Source organism: Labrus mixtus, chromosome 12, assembly GCF_963584025.1.
Source record: "Labrus mixtus chromosome 12, fLabMix1.1, whole genome shotgun sequence".
Taxonomy (NCBI): domain Eukaryota; kingdom Metazoa; phylum Chordata; class Actinopteri; order Labriformes; family Labridae; genus Labrus; species Labrus mixtus.
Genome location: NC_083623.1, coordinates 5,385,613 through 5,403,654, shown reverse-complemented (window position 1 = coordinate 5,403,654; position 18,042 = coordinate 5,385,613). Strand labels below are relative to the sequence as shown.

Genomic DNA, 18,042 nt, shown 5'->3' with positions numbered 1-18,042 from the left:
CTTGTCTTTGTATTGCATCTCCAGACAGATTAATCTCAATAGATCAAACAGATTAAGAGGAATTGAAATAAAACAAATACTTCCTAAAGTTTTAATTGTGGCGTCTTAACGTGACAGATGTTAAGCGCCTTGCCTTGTATCCATAATGACGCTTTAAAACCTCCCCATGGTATAGTTCAGTTTCATGGTGTTGTGAGGAGCCCTGATACAGCTTCTAATTAATGTTGATAAATGCAAAGCCTTTAGCCTTTTCTTTTTGCAACCTGAATAGATGCAAGTCATAATTTAAATGTTAAAGTACTGGTTTTCATTAGCAAAGAGTCGTGAAGTTAACACTTTATCCCTTCGGGTAAAACAAAGGTAGCTCTTGTGAACTGTTAGAGGATGAACATGTTTTCTGCATTTCCACATTCCCTACATCTGCAGACGTTTTTCTTTGCATTGCTGCATCTTTTATCGTTCTAATGATATTAACAGGCTCTCCTGACTGTCGGTGAAATAAGCCTCCCCGATGGCGCCTTCATAAAGATGACCATTTGCATCTTATCTAAGGCATGACTAATCGATCAGCAGCGTGATCATTAGTCAGACCGCCGAGGAGATTGCTGTTCCTGATTGGTTTGTGCACGTGTCCTCTGATGCATGTGTGGCCACATCATGAAGGGAGTAATCATCTGTCATGAATGGGCGTTCTAATGCACGTCTTTCAGCACGAGATAAAGTGAGTTGTAGTGTCTTGTCAAAATGAATGACGCTAGAAGTCTAGACGTAACAAGTCTAAAATAATGTGGAGATAATCAGGTTCAACATGTTCAGCCGGTTAATTCTGTGATCTTTTTTTTAACACCAATTTCTGCCAAATTAGCAGTTCTTCCCCACTGCCTTATTTTGAGTTGTTAAAGAGTTGAAACATGAATCTGTGTTGACATTGGGTCATATATGTTGTAGAAATGTGAAATAAATTTTGAAGTTGGTCTTGGCCGTGAAAAGGCAGAAAGTGTCTTTTTGGCTCATGTTGATGAAAGACACCAAATCCCAGAATGCACAGCACCGCAGTCTTTATAGGTGAGCAGATAGAGAGGGAAATCAGGAGAGAGAGAGAGTGGGAAAGGAGCCGAACGTTGGACCCGAACCCGGGCTGCCCCCCCTGGAGGAACCCAGCCTCTGCACATGGCACATGACTTAACCGCCAGACCATCTGCGCCCCGTAAATTAAGGCTTTTTAATGAATACTCAAATTGGTATAAAGATGAAATTGGGAGTCATTTTGCAGCCCTACTAATAAATTCATATTACGCAAGGCCCGCCCTCTTGATGATTGGCAGCTGGGAATATATGCTGGTTTAAAAAAAAAAACGAACACATTACTGACTTTACAAGAAAAACAAACACACCATTAATTTATGTCATCAGGCACTACTTTCTGATGGTTTATTGATTTATTTAGTGAAATGAAAGATGAGTAGCTTGGAAGTAAAAACCTTTTAGGTAACTACAGGTAACAGTGAAAAAGTTCAGAGGACAACCGGACCTCTGATTGTAAAGTCAGTCTTCACCCAAGTTGATAGTAGAAACCAATCAAGGAGACAGACTGGGGGCGGGGGAGGGGGGGGTTAGGGGAAAAGGTTCCCTGCTGCTTTGTTTCCAACAGCGAGAGGTCAGAAGGCCTGTCAGACTCTCAGCCTCTCACTGTGCTGCTGACAGCACGAGTGAGTCGAGCTGTCAGTCAAACAGAAACCAAAAGCTACTGCCCAGCAACATCAGGAAAGGAGGCAGCTGTTTTAAAAAGAAAAGGAGAGAGAGAGAGAGAGAGAGAGAGAAAGAGGGATGTGTTTCACGAGGACAAAACACACCAAACAACCTGCAGAGTCGAACACTGCATCTCATGTTAGGACGAGGACACATGCTATTAGAAATGGAAGTGACATTTAGCGCAAAGCAGGAAGGAGTTGTTTTGAACCGCCTTTTAAATGTTCAAAAATGACGCTGACATTTCTGTTTCTTTTCATTGACGTTGAAGCTTTATGGTGGAAAATGGTGGGAAGGAAAATAGCGGTGATAGTGGAGAAGGATAAAAAGTTGTGCCAAGTAGGAGCAAAACTGAAAGTAGATGTTTTTTTTAGTTTGATTTAAAGATACAAAAACATTTCCATGGGCTCGCCCCATGTCCTCCAAGCGGGTAGCCCAGGCTCCAAACTGAGACCTGTGGCTCCTTTCCCGCATGTTACTGACTCTTTCCACTGTCCTGTTTCTACAATCAAGGCATAAAAAAGCACAAAAATAAACCTGTAAAAAAAAAAAAAAAAAGTTTCAATGCATTTTTGACAAATATGATGATTGAAGCAGGAGGTGTATCTTTAGCCTCGCATTAGGGATAGTGAATGGAAACAAGGGATGCAACTCTGTATCAGTTGAACATCATCGCCCACTCAGGCAAATTATATGGCGTGCACTAATGTCAGTACCTGATGTGTACATTTTGTGGCGCAACCATTTTATGCTGTAAAGCTAATATAACTAGCTAACTGCTGATTCGGAGAAGAGGCTTTTTATTGGGCAGATTAAGTCACCTAAAAGACAAACTGTGATTCGTTTTCATGGTCCAACATGAAAAGATGTTGTATCCATCCATCAATTATCTATACCACTTTTACTGTTCGGGGTCCAGAGGAGCTGGAGCCAATCCCAGCTCTCATTGGGCAAGAGAAGGGGTACACCCTGGACTGTTTGACAGTTAATCACAGGGCTGATATATAGAGACAGACAACCAGACACACTCACATTCACAACTACGGGCCAATTCAAGAGTCAACCAATTAACCTAACAAGCATGTCTTTGGACTATGGGAGGAAGCCAGAGTTCCCTTGGAGAAGTAACAACAACAAAAAATCTATTAGAATTGGCACTCACCTGAATTTATACTTTAAACATCAGTATTGGCACTATAGCCCAGATTTTTACAATCGGTGCATCCCTTACGGAAACAGGCGGAGGCAGCTACTGTAACATGTTAATTCATACATTTTTTTATTCTCTGTAAGAAAGTGTATGAAGGTGTTTTTGAAAATGTGAACTTTTCTTCTAGTCCAAATGATCTGTCATTCTGTTCAGATTACCGTGTTGCAAACTTCCCAAAAATATGAAAACTGCACATTTCCACGGACTTTTAATTACTATCCATGTACTTTAAAAAGTGAAAGAAATAGATGATTTGATAAAAGTCCACCTGGTATCACTGCTGCCTTAATGATGAGTCCTTTTGGATGAATACCTGATAGTTCAAAAGAACATTTCAGCCCAATGAGTAACAGTGTTTGGAGAGCAGAGCAGGTCGACACTCAACAATAACCAGATGATTTCTGATCGTTGCTGCACACAGGTGTCACACATGCGTGCTCACATTTCTAATGAGCACTTGCTTTTTATGTTTGAGGAAATGTGGAGAACAGCTGGCGGAGGCTTTCCATATATTTTGCCAGATTGTTCAGCCGTACCAGCTGGCAGGAGGTAACACAGGCAACAAGAGAAGATTTCAGTCACTGGATTGTTCTTTCTCTTCAACATATTAGATACATTTCTATCTATTTGACTTTGGACTTAAGGTTGTCATAATCATTTTCTTGTATTCGATGATTACCAGAAGTTGTAATCAAACTCTAGCAAACTGTCTTAAATGCAAAAATACATTGGGTAAAAAATATGACTGAAATCCAGAGTTTTTTTTAAAAGCTTTGGTACTTCTGCACTTTACTTGGTCACCTCCTCTGCTCTCTGTTAGAGACATAAAAGTACCTGTGAGGTCAAAAAGACTTCAAAACCGTCAGAGTTTGCTGAATTGGAATTGAAACACTGTCGCTCTCTCTTTCACTCGCAGCTGCTTTGGGTTAAAATATGACTGGAGAACTCTCTTTGACTGGAGAACTTTTCAAAGCTTTTTGTACTTTATAATAAAATCAACGATTAAAAAATGGAGATTGTGCAGTTTTAAAACACATGGTATCAGGAAAACTATGTTGGATGGAATCGGACATTTGGACTTTCTGGGGCATGGTTAATCACCACATCACCTTTGGAAGTTTCCTTTTTATTCAAGATAATTACCTAAAAAAAAAATGTTTCCATTAAATGTGTGACCAGTAGTAACGCTGGAGTGGAAAAAGTCCCTGATGCTTAATCAAAAGAGTTTTCGAAGCCTTTCTTCTCCACAGGATATTGAGTCATACAAAGCAGAGTTAAAACAGTGAATCTCAAAATGCTGCAGGAGTCTAACAGCCTGCATGAGCTCGGTGTCATTACCAGCTATTGAAAATGAGCCATGAAGCTTTCCCCGAGGCCTCCTACTTAACAAAGCTTACAATTGGCAGCAGTGAGCTGGTGGGGAAACACTCTGTTGACTGATCCAACAATTCAAATGGAGACTTTGTCTTTGTCTGCAGGTTCCTCCCCCGCTGTGCAGCGTGTAGCACATTAGAGTCTGAGCCGCTCTGTGCTGCTGTATCGCAGAATGCCAGTCCTCTCTATATGTTGATGTGTACTCTGTGTGTGTGCGTGTGTGTTTCTGCAGACTGCTCAGTGTGCTCTGCTGTAATCTGGACTCCTTCCTGCTGCTGGAGAGCCAGTACAACATCTGCTCCATGCTGCTGCAGAGTCAGAAGGAGGACGTCACTGAGCCGGTCTCCAGCGAGGGGTAAGAACGGACAAACAGAGAGTTTAAAAATGCATACTTTAAAAATATTATTTATCACTTCAATTACTTTAGAAAATCAGTCGTAGTTTGTGTCTGAAATCACACACTCATTCTCTCTATATAGGGGGTTAAATGTAGTGGACTATATAGTGCACTCATTCAGCACGATAAAAAACATTTCAGTCTCTACTCGCTCACTCGCCGGCCGCAGACAGTGATGTCATCGCTGTCACAAACACAGTGCTGCTTACCTCCGTCTGAAGATCAATAGTAACAGTAAATAATGGCGTGAATTTCTGTGATAACTTATATTAAAGTGAAAGTATTTTCACCAAACAATTAAAAATAATAAATTCATGTAAAGTATTGCATTTTTTTATTAATTATTAAACATATTTTTGCACCAAAACTCATTTATTTCTGCTCACAGACTCTTGTCTCGTGTCTGTTATCATCATCAGTACTTCTTGAGCTTCAGCTTCTTTGATTTCAGTAAAAATGCTCGCAATAATGAAATGTTTGTGTTTCTTTTTCACGCTCGTCGTTCCTCTCGTCCGTCTGAAATCAGTCGAGTCAAACGCTGCTTTCTGCCAGATTTTTTAAATCTTTAAACCGCAATGCATGATGGTATATATTGCTTGGATAGTGAGCATCACAATGCATTATGGGAAACAATAAGTGCACTATATGGAGAATGGTTATATGGTGAATAGTGAGCGATTTGGGACGCAGCCATAATGATCTTATAGTCTGTTTAGTTTGTCGTTATTCACTTAGATTATCATTCCAGCCTTTCGAACGTGTAAAAACAAAGAAGGTCATTGTTTTAAAGTGGCTTTCATTAAAGTTCTGCCATAAATCTCCAAATAGAAATACATTAAAAGTTATTGTTATGAGTCAAACTTAAAGGTTGATTGTCTTTCATGCTAACAGAGTAATTACTTTTTCTAATGGATTAAAAAGCAGTTATAGAGAGACAAACTAATGACTCTGTGTTTTTGGGTCTTTTCATGGGATTATTTTACAACAGAGAGAAAACAAAGGCTTTTGCCAGCTCTATAATTTAATTAATTTTTATATATTTGAAAACAAAGACAGACTTTTGTGAGTAAATCTTTCTTTGACTCTTTCTAAATGTTCAGAGAAAAAGTTTTGATGATATTTTCTTTCTTCATGACAAAAGAGTCATCATCCCTCTCATGTTTGAGTGTTTTTATACGCAGACTGAGCTGTTCAGTTTAAATTCTCAGAGTAGGAGTAAATAGTTATTCTGGTTTGAAGTTGATCTAATTAATAAGTTGTCTCCAGTTTATTTAAAGTGTTGGAGAAAGAAAGTTTGTGTTTTACATGCTTGAAATGTTTCTTGAAATTTCTTGCTTCTCACCAACATCTCCGTGAAGCGTCTGGATCTTTATATTCACATCCAACGCTCAGAAGACAAAAAAAGTGCCCAAGCTGTCAAGACTTCATTTTAAAATCAGGGACAGACAAACCAGTCTGAATCTGATTAAATGACCTTTTCTTTATTTTTCCTCACACACTTTTTGGATTTACTATAAATGACAAACAATCTGGATTTGTTTTAGATTTTAATGATACGGTTTCTGTGGGAAAGTAAACAGGTGTTTAAAATGTGTGAATTGTTGTGCTGTGGGTTGGCTTAGCGGTAAGGCGGCGCCCCCGTTTACAGAGCCTATAGTCCTTCAAGTGGACAGGCCTGGTTCAAATACGACCTGTGGCTCCTTTCCCGCCTGTCATTCCCCACTCTCTGTCCCGAGTCCCTACTCTATCCACTGTCATGTCAAATAAAGACAACAGCCCCATAAATAGATTTGAAACATTGTAAATTTGATTGATTTCTCTGATCTGAGCTTCAGGTTGAGGTTGGGGTCAGCTATACTTCAGGAAAAATGTTGCATTTGTAGCCATCAGGGCCATTATTAAAGTGCAACCGTATATGCTTCCAGGACTTTGAATTGTCCCTCACACAGAAGAAAGTCAAGTTTAAGGCAGGAAACTGACGGCTAATTTATCAGACGTTAAGACATTTCAATAGTTTCCACATCGAGCGCACTCAACATGCACACAGTCATATTCTCTCTCTCTCTCTCTCTCTCTCAGTTCAGCCAAGGCTTTTTGCTTGTCTCTACATCACCCTGATATGACATAACACTTTCAAATGTAATCATTGCTCAGGATGAGAAATTGTCTGTTTGTTTTCATTGTCACAAATAAAAATGGATTAAAACGAGAAGGAAGGCGAGTGAAAAATGGCCATTTTTGAAAGTGGGTATTCAAAAGCCCCTCTCTCCTGGTAATGGCTGGCAGAGCCGTGAATGAAAATGGCCCTGAAATGCCAACTCACATTGCATTTAGAAGAGTGATGACTTGCTAATTTATTCTCCCATCTCCCATTGCTAACCTCTCGTCTCCTCATGGCCCATTATCATCACAGACATCAGCATATCATTTTTTTTTTTAACAAATCCTCTCTTTCTCACTTTCTTTTCACTTCTCTTCAGTGTTTCTCAGATTTTTCCTCCTGACATTTGACTTTTTCATGGTTTTTTATTTTCCAATTTTCTCTTCTTTGCTCTCTCGCCTTTCAAAAGAAATCATTGAAACCATGAAAACCCACCAAAATTCAAAAGTCCTTTGTGAGGGCGATCAGCGTGTTTTATTCAAACCCCTGCAGTTTAAGCTCGCATTGATATAACTCTTTTTGTTTTATTCACAAAGCAATATATGCAAATTACACTTTGTGACAAACAAGCCCTTGGTAAAACCGCTGTTTAAAAAAAAAGAGTCCCTTTTATTACCAATTTTCAAGCTGAAATTGCTTCAGCTCAAAGAGCGATCCACCAACGCTGACACCCTTGGACCCTAAAGTGCCTTAATAATTGGAGTATTCTCTGATCTTATCTAAAATTCTAACATGGTCACCCATCTCTCAGTCTTTTCCCACTTCCCTTCAGCGACGATACAGTCGTTCACAGGCTTCAAACTCTGCACAAAGTCTCTCAGAAGACGTTCAAAGAAAGTTATCTGAGCCAGGATTAATCGGGGAACTTTTTATGGTGTTGGTGAATTGGTAGGTCATAATGATTTCCATTTCTCTGTCCGTTAAAAATATGATGGCACCCACTATAAAAAGGAGATTTAAGTTATAGTTACTATACATAATATGTCAGGCCTATTGTCTTCATGAAACTCCTAAATGTTCTTAAGAAACGTGGATATTTATTGAGATTGAAGCAGAAAATATTAAGGATAAAAGATCACAAATGAATGTGAAAAATATGAGAAAACAAGTCCTTTCTTTAACGTAACCTTATGAGAATAACTTTACATTAAGTATGGCAGCCTATTAGGAACATTTTAGGAAAAAGTGAATTCAAAAGAAAAAAAAAAAAACTCTTGCTCGGCATCACCAATTTATTAGAAAAATCACAAAGTTTCGGTCCTTCTGTACTTTTGTCAAGTGTGTTCTCAATGTTCGTCTTTTCAATGTGATAGTTTGATGTCCGACGTACTTACCTCATGAGATTGCTGAATGTGTGAACACCTCCTTTAAGACATGTTAAAAGTGAATTCAAATTAAGATATATAGATAAGATAGAACTTAAACAAGATACAAGTCTCAGAGACTTAAGTTCGCTTAAAAGTAAAAGAAAGGAGTGTCTTTGCATTGTGTTCAAATTAGTGTTTAAAAATGTATTCTCAGAAGAAATTGGTCAATTGACAATTCAAAGCTCATAATTTCCTTTCCAAATATTCACATAAATTATACAGATTTGCACAAAAAATGTCTGAAACTCAACTACCACAAATGGCCCCTTTACGCTGTCGTGTTTGATCATGTGTCTGAGCCATGACTTTGATAAAGTAAAATCCGGAGAAAAGTGAGTGATGTTTGTCTGATCTAATTTCCCTTTCTGTGACGCCTTCTCAGGGAGTTCATCATAGACGGTCTGTCCGTGGAGAGGAATCACATTCTGGTGCGTGTCAGCGTGGTGGGAGGTCCGTCTGAGAGGAAGCTTCCTCCTCGAGCTCTGCAAGAGGTCAGTGTTTCTGTGTCTGTAGCTTTAAATATGTAAATGAGCTGTGTCTGACCACGCCCCCTCTCTGGAAGGGGATGTGTCACTTAGGTTTTCTCGCTCCATGTCCTATTGTTTACGGTGAGAAGGCAGACTCAGAGGGACGGACAAACACCTAGCTGTGGGAGTGTCACCCACCTGGGGGAGGGGTTACTGCCCTTTGTGATGTCATGAAGGGAAAATCTCCAAACGGCCTCTTTGAGCACACATTTTCTGAAAAGTAATACGTGAGAATATTTGATGTTTTTAGACTTGTCAGGTGAATGTGTAATAAGATACCTTCGACTAGAAATTAGACAAATACACTTGAGAATATTTGAGTTTTTGCAGTGTACCTGTGTCTTTGACCGGTTTAAGCAAAACAACTGCATCTTTTTTTCTTAGAAAAATAAAATAAAATAAAAACTGTGTGACTGTGTCTGCAGAGACTCTATCCTCTGTCTGGATTTTGATGTTTTGGTTTGTTTCGGTTGACACGGGATGTTTCTGAGCGGGGAGCTGGTGTGTTTCTGCGCTGCCAGAAAAGCTTGTTCCAAAACGAGGGTGAACCATGTGTTGGCTTTTACCTGCGGACATGATGTTCTGTTAAACAGGCAGGTGCCAAACATCAGTGTGCTAGTGTAGTTTGCAGTGTAGGTACACACTATGTCCTGCAGTGAGTGTGTGCTTCTAGTGGGAATGAGCCCAGGATGAGAGGCCCAGTTTGAATGTGTCTACAAGATGCAACAAACAATGCTACTGACTCCATCTTTAAATGCTTCTTATCATGTTGTGTTAAAGTACTTTGTTTCCTCTTCTGTCTTAAAAAAGTGAAAAAACCTACATAAGAATATTGCAGTTAGTAAATTATTAGACGGCTTCTTTTTTCATCCTCAAATCAGAGTATTTCTAAACCATCAATCCAGTTCAATCAAATAATTTACAGCCTCAGTCAAACTCTGTCTTCACAGTTTATAGGATAACACTTTACCACAAACCAGATCGTCTGTTTCTATTTTTGGTTTGTGCTTCATGTAATTTATATCTGTCATCGTCTGAAGCCTGCAGCCTCTTTCACCCAGCATGTTTTGGGAAAGATAACAATTATTTAGGTGTTGTTTACACCGCCAGAGAACAAGACACTAATTTACTCTGAGGTCAAGGAAAGGGTACGAACGAGATTTCCAAAAGTGGGAGTGTAAATGAGTTCAGGGAGGGTTTCCTTCATGTTGCACCAGACTGTTTTTTTTTAACTCTGATTTGTTTGGAATACAGAGATGAGGAAGCTGTTTACTGTTTAGATCATATGAATTTATAAAATGAATGGAAAACATCATTCTTCCCCTGGTGAGAAATTATGAGGAATAATTGTGTTAAAGGCATATTATGCAACATACTGCTTATTAATATTGCAAAAAATCCTATATGCATTAGACCTTAATGTTGGAAGTAAAAATACATAGAACAAACATCAAAAGGTAGAATGAATTAAAAAAAAGTTGGATTGTGTTCTTCTTTCTTTCTTTATTTTATCTTTAAGTATTGCCTTCAAGGATGAACGTCTAAATTTAAGTACCTCAACTCATGAAGAATAATCACCTCATGAAGCGATCCCAGAGCTTTTAAAGGATGCTATACAATCATCAGAGCCTTACTCACATAGAGAGCACTGTCAAGAGCAGCACATCACCTGAGTGGCAGACTCAAATACCAGCGGGGATTATCATGAGCGGATTGCACAGACAATTGGGATAAAGAGGCCTGCTCCCTAAACCCCTTCAACATTTAGAGCACATTATTTTTGGCAAGTCACATGCTGAGCTATGAGTCAAAAGTTGTGCTTCTTCAAATGTAAGATATGAAGAGCTTAATGAGTGCAGCAATAAGTCAGACTGTTACAAAGCAGGAAAGAAAGAAAATGAGAACAGAAAGATAAAAAAAAAAAAAATTAAGTTAGGGAAATACGACTAAATGCAACTTGATAAAATGATACCAGTTTGGCACTTAACTCTTAAATTGCTCTACCCTGATAAACGTTTGAAATATTTTTTCAAATTTTCATTTTCATTTCATTTCAAACCTTTATTTATTCTCGAAAAGACACTGAGGTTTCCCTAATTTCCAATGCCATCGAGATTACAAGCACAGTAAAACAAGCGAAAACGAATAATATCACAAACTAAATAATGCCATACAACATTGTGTTTGGACAATTTTAAAGGCAGTGTGCGACATTTTACATATAAAGAAAGTAGAAATCCAGTATATCCTGTGTAAATGTCTCACTGAGTCATGACTGTGACACCGACACTGAGTCTACAATGAGTGTGGCTGTGTCATTATCAGAGCTGTGTTAACATGAACCAGACGGCCGGCTTCTGACCTTGCATAAAGAGCTGTTTTATTCAAGGACTAGAGCAGAAAAGAAGAACATACTCACTACTTATTTTGATGTCATGTAAGTATCTTTAGATCACAGTCATTCCGTGTCAATTGATATGCTCTATGCTATATGCTTTATTGCACTAAAGTTGTTTTGGGGGTTGGAGGTGTGTCGCTGGAGGAGAGCAGAGGCTTCAGTATGGTGGAGGTGTGGCCAAACAGCAGTTTGTTTTAATTTAATTCTGCTGCTTACAGGCGCGTCTACTGGATCAAAAAGTTGCACATTCTTCCTTTCAGGATGTTAATTCCAAAAAAACGCAACTAATCAAACAAAATGACACATCAATAACCCAGTAAGCCCATAAACTGCCACAGAAACTAATCATTGAAGTACTGCAGTAAATGAAATAACACAATCAATCATGTAGGTTTAAAATGTCTAGAAACACTTCTACAGCAGACAAAACAAATGTTTATGTGTTTATAATAGATGCACTTTGGTGTTTAAATGTCTCTGCTCGTTCCAGGGAGGAGATCCTTACCCCTGGCCCATGTTTTCAAGCTACCCTCTACCTCCCTGCTACACTTTGGACCCACCAAAGATCGACCATAAGGCCCAGGGTAAGAGAGAAGAGGTTGAAGTTTCTAATACTATCTGGTTCTTTACCGTGATTTTTTTAAGCCTTCAGTTTTTTCCCCCCATCATACAGACTCCGAGATCGCTGCTTTTCTGGCCTCATCTAAAGACGCAAAGAAAAAGGCGAGCTGGATGGAGGACTGTAGGAGACTGTACTGCAGAGTCATGACCTCCAAACCCAACGTCGTCACTGGAAAGGGTAAGATGGTTCACTGAGTAACAGCGTTTATATCCACAAGTACACAGCATGTGAATGAGTTTTTAATTTGAGTGAGGCATAAAAGTAACACAGAACATTTTGAAGAAAAAGTAAATAAATAACGACATCAATTTAGATTCAGTAACTTCTTATTGTAGCAAAGCAAAGCGAGCCAACCATTAAGAAATCTGTTTTTTTGACTCAACTACAAGGCATTCTGGATATTTGAGTCTTAACCTCCACTTACTGCTAAATTCCACAAGATGGGTGTTCGGTCCGTCTCCGCTTCACCACAGCAGCAGAGCTAGTAGGTTTTCACTTTATCCAATGTGTGTGCTTACACTGGCTCCGCTGCATCTTAGCGAAGTAAATATGTCAAAGGATTTGGAAAAAAATTATGAAAAACAAAAACAAAAAAAAGTAACTTAAAGTGATAAAATCTCTCCTGTACTGCAGTGAGGATTCTGTATTTCACTACATTATCTGCTGATGTCTCCTTGATGTGTGCTGCTGCAGGTGCCCCCACGCACACCTCCACACTGAGATCACATAGATTTAATGTCCGTGAACCTTTTAAGAACTCCTCATTCACCATTGACATCCACTATGAAAATGCCACCGACGCCTACTTTATAATCGTGGGAGTAAATCGCTGTGATTTCAATGAGGACTGAAATACATTCAAATGAACGCGCACAGTCTTGCCATTAATGCACACACTGTACCGTGATTGCTTCCCTTCATCAGCACACTGTTGCACTCAGCCTGTGGACACACACACACATACTCTCGGCTCTGTGGAGCTCACTTTTTTACTTTTTTTACTTTTTTTTTACTGGAAGAACATCATCAAGAGGTATTATCTGCTCTGCTCCCCTCTGCATGTAGAAGTGGCATATAATTAACCATACAAAGCCTACTTTTTAAGAAACATGCAATGAAGGAATCTGTACCGTTTGAGGACTTTATCCTACTTCATATGTCATTTATTGAACATGTGGCACTGTGATTAGCCCTTGTGTCATCTATACAGCGTTAAGACAAAAAATGATAAAGTATAATATCTCTTCAAAACACTCATCACTAATCAGAAGAGCCTGTTCAATACCTCCCCATCTCGTCAGTTTATTGATGCTTAATTGTGCTGCCTCAATAGCTCGTCGATGAGATGCGTTCACTTGTGCTGAAAATCGCTTAAATTGCAAAATGATCAGCGCTTATTGTTTTCTCATCCGGAAAACTGTCACATCGATGCACGCTGCTGAATGCTTTTACAGAAGCATGCAGAGTTCTCCTTCAGGACTAAGAGAGCCATGTCAAGCTTTGTGCCCACATCCATCAGGCTCATGAATGACTGATCCATTTATTTATTTTTAACACCACTCTCTTAACAATTATTTATGACCTATTTATCATGATTTTAATACAGCCACTCGTACATGTGTGTTTTTGTTTGTTTTTTTGTGCTGAGCTGTGTGCACACTGAAGCTCTTTTACACAACTGAAGTTCCTAACGGATAAATCAAGTTATTTGAACACAAGTTAAGTCAACATAAAACTCAATTATATAACATTACATTATATATCATGTTGATAATAACATCAACAGTAAGCCCAGTAAGTATCTGCCTCTGTGCTTCTTCACAGGAGCATCTTCAAGTATCATTTATTGACCTTTGACAGTTTTGTTAATTTTGCAGATGTGTGTCTTATGTTTAAATTAATTCATGATCACGCACCACCACCACTTAAACAATGTGTATCACTCTGCAGGAGCAATGATAGAGAGACCAGGGCATCATCAAGAGAACTTGATTGCAATTGAGTGTAGCTCTCTTTTTAATAACAACACTACCTCCTGACAAGAACACCGTTCTCCTGGTGAACACAAATATAAATTTGCGAGCCAGCTTGGAGAGTTGTGTCTCTCCATTAAAGCAGTGGGCTGCTGCCTGCAGAGAGACGAGTCTCCCTCATGAAAGTTTACATCTCCTGAATCACACCCTGGTTGCTTTTGCCACTACATTACTGCCTTTATTTACTGAGGTCAAGAGTGCACGCAATGGTCAAGTTTAGCTAATACCGCTTCGGACAGCCTGTTACGCTGATGGACTGTATATTTTGAATTCCAACTTTTTCGAATGTGAACTTTCTCCCCTAGGTTTGAATTAATGTTTAAATTTAGAATAATAATTGACAGCCCACTCATATCAGAGACTGCACAAGCTTCAGTTAAATCTAAAGGTAGTATTCATAGAAGAGCTGTTTGATGGGATTGCATTAGATTGTGCAGGTGTACCTACATAATAACCTGGATGGTGGATGTATTCTTATTTCTGGTAATCACACTTTGAAGATTGATTTGAGGCGTGCGCTCAGTAGAGAGTGGACATCAATTCTCTGATTAGCATTCACAGGCTAATGAAAAGCACTTCAAAATCCATCCCAATGAGATTCAATCATTTCAACACGGTACTTTGCAGCGCTGCAGTCCATTTACTAAAAACATTTACATGTCAAACAAATGTGTTCTTCTCCGTCTGAATATGAAAAACAGAACAATATGTTTTCAACATGTTGTTGCCTCATTACAGAGTGATTCCCTTTGATTTGTATAATAAGGTCCTCAGTGACCGCAGATGGTTTCTCTGCCTTACTGATTCATTTCTGACCTCTCACGATGACAAGTGAATCATTTTCTTTTGATGCCAGAGACTCTGAGATTGTTTCATTAAACATGTATGATTCACAGGGAGGGTTTCTTTCTGGGTCACTTACAGTGTAAATGGGCATGCTTCACAACGTACAGAACAGGATGTGATCCCCCTTCTTCTATAAATAGTTATCCTAGCAAAGCTGAGGTATTTTAATTCATAAATTAGATTTACTTTGAACTCGAGCTTTTATTGTAGCTGTCCTAGAATTAATCTTATCTCTGTGTCTGTGTTTTTTTGTTGTTTTTTCTGCTCAGTGCTGGCTGACCTTCTGGAGACGGTTGTGGCTCATCTATCCAGCTCTGCCACAGAGTGCTTCTTCCCTCCACCTCAGTACAAAGGTCAGTGAAGAAGAGCAAACACTCTCTGTTTTCTTCTTAACAATTTAGCCAAAGGAAAAATAACCAAAGGGCATTGATCCACGGAGCAGTGAACTGAACCCGGACTCTTAAAATCCACATTCAGACAACCAGAGTGAAACCATGATGTGGATGACAGATGTAGACCAAAGCAATAGAAATGCAGGGTGTCGTTAAGATGTCTCGGTTAACTCCACATTCAGATGTAATGTGGAAGTCAGGGGCACCTCCGTCGACTTGCAAACAGGGGCAAACTAGGAGAGACATTCCTCCTCATTCCTCGTCAGAGCAGTGTTTTACCCCCGGTGATGATGTGATGTGTTCCTCATATCAAACGAGTGAAAGATTTCAGGAGGTGATTGGTAGCCAGTGGCCTAAACATCCTGATCAGGCTGATGGCAGCCATAAAAATCTGAATAAACACTGCTAATTAGTGAACACCCAAAAAAGCAGAGCAACCTCTTTTTTTCCTTAAGCTATTGAAATGCTAATTACACATTACCCTGTTTTATTTTTTAACATTTTCAAATCGAGTTTAAACAGACCATTGAACATCCTGTTTGTCACCTTGAAAACTCTTTCACAAAGTTTTAATTACAAGACAAAGCTTTACAACCTGTACCAAATTACCCTTAATAAGTGTTAGCTGAATTGAAGGAATTCATTGTTTAATGTTAATTGAGTTTAACATCATATTAGTTCAACATTGACTGTATGTTTTAAATCAAGTCATGACTGGAAATGATGAAAATTACATTTTAATTGAATCAATGTGATGAAATAATAATCCCCTGCTCAAATATTATTTTGATACTTGTGTAATGACCCAGCTCTGATGAGTACAATTATTATCATAATGAAGCTGCCAGTGCTTTAAGCAAAGTAGGGGATGAACCGCAGTGCAGGGAGCAGACAGAGGCCCTTTTCAAAGTGCAATTCCGCTGCAGCGCCATGATGAAGCTCCGCTATCATTAAGCTTTAGGACATTCATGTTGATTCAGCAATGCCGTAATATTGGTGTCCTACTGTATCAGTGTGTTTCAGAAAATGCAGCATTATAAAAAGACATCTTACATAAAGTACTACAAACTTTCTGAAGGTTATAATTAATAAAAGAGCAGCCAGAAAAAAAGCCAGATAACACAGATTTGTATCATATCAGACCTTCATATTCCAGGAGTTTGATTCTATTTTTAGAGTTTGCTTTTGTCTGATTTTTTCACTGCAATCACTGAGTGCGCTAACATGGACTTTAGAATCCCAGTTTTGATCGGGTTTTTGAAGTATCCAGTTTTTTTTGTTTGTGCATGTAAACGTATCCTGATTGCAGCCAGGAAGCTGTTATGAATGAGTTGACAGTCATATGTGACACAGCCTAAACAATGGAGAGTAGTGGTCAAAAGATTGTGTGGAATTTGTCAGTATTGTCTTAAAGATGCAAAGACATGTCAGCTACACTTGTTCCTATATTAGGAATATAAGATATTTCTCTGTAGTGCATGAGAGGTCTCTGTAAGTCTGTTGGCACACAGACATGTCTCCTCTGAGGCCTCACTGATGAACAATCTTAATTCTCTCTGTTTGTTTTGATGATTAATTTATCTCCATTAACCCACACTCTTCAAAGTTGATGATTTTCTTCCGCTTTATGAATTTTTTTTTTTTAATCATGCATTTTAATTGAAATAATTGCACAGATTTTCTGGGTCTGGTTCTCCCGCTTGGTTCTACTTTTAAGATTTTCAACATTTTGGGGCCTTTTTGTGTTGTCCATTTTTTTAAGACAGACCGAAACTATGTATAAACTCAAATGTAGTCAAACTTTCTGCTTCATTCAAAATCAATTTGCTCAATGGACTGTATAGAACATGGACGTAGTCTCAGTGATGTCACCCATTAGTTTCTGAATAGGCGTTATGAAGCCAAACATTGGCCGTCGCCATAGGAAATGCCGACCCCGACTAAATTCCAGCTAATCAAAAAGCAGGCAAAGACCTGTTCAGCTGTTAACATGAGGGGGAAGAGAGACAGTCCCGTCCACTTAGGGATGCTGTTAGAAGAGGCATAATGGCGGAGTTCAAGGAGAACCAACCTTCAATGAAATACAAACATACAGCAGTATAAAAGCCCAATCAACTTTGGGATGAATATCTGAATGGAGATCAGTCGTAGAAATGTCTTCCCTCGGTCAGACGACTAATGGAGGGGAGGGAGAGGAGGGGGGGAAGTGGTGCACTGAAGAGACTGCTTTGTTTTGGTTGGAGAGACTGGCGCCATCTACTGGACATCTACTCTGAAAGTTGCATATTATACCTTTAATCCAAAACTACACACCAATAAATTGGTTTTATTAACAGCAAGCTGTTTCCTATTCCTAAAACTCCAGCCTCAGTCTGTATTTACTTGGGGTTCAACGTCTGAATATTTTGTTTCCTTGGCGTTGATTGGCTGTCAAACTAGATCAAGTCTTGTAAATCAGATTTAGTGCTAGTGCCGAGGAAATTTCTCTCTTTAGCAGATGAAAGTGAAAACAGACTTTTAGTATCAAACTCTACAAAAATTAACTATTCTGCCCGAGTTAGCTCAAATGGGAGACCTAACAAGAAGTGAATTTTAACAGACTTCAGATGTATTTACTGTATCGTAAAAAAGCTGATAAAACCCTTATGTTGGAAAAGTTATATTACCAAGTCACAGCAGGTAAATAATAAATCATCTCCGACTAGGGCACTTTAAAATCTTGTAACAGGTATAGCTTCATCTGAGCAATGGGCAACAATCAGATATGTAATGACTTGGCATAAAATCCTCCAGTCAGTACAATTAAATGTAAAGACTGCTGAATACAATCTATGATACCCTGGAAATGGTTTTGCACCCTCTGCTCCTGAAACCAAGAATCAGTTATGAAACAGCCACATTAGCCTACGCCTCTACATCTCTTTATTGCTCTGAAATGAAGGTTCTCTGGTGTCCTTTTTATTTCA

The 18,042-nt window shown here is 38.9% G+C and overlaps 1 protein-coding gene across 1 annotated transcript in view; it reads left to right on the top strand.

Annotated features, from left to right (window-relative positions):
• Positions 1-18,042, top strand: part of tbc1d32 (TBC1 domain family, member 32) — an 82,880-nt gene that overhangs the window by 37,147 nt on the left and 27,691 nt on the right. Inside the window, exons 24-28 of the mRNA XM_061051619.1 lie at positions 4,566-4,688; positions 8,641-8,749; positions 11,674-11,767; positions 11,857-11,982; positions 14,954-15,037. Of these exons, the coding sequence (XP_060907602.1) occupies positions 4,566-4,688; positions 8,641-8,749; positions 11,674-11,767; positions 11,857-11,982; positions 14,954-15,037 (536 nt within the window). The remainder of the gene's footprint in view (positions 1-4,565; positions 4,689-8,640; positions 8,750-11,673; positions 11,768-11,856; positions 11,983-14,953; positions 15,038-18,042) is intronic.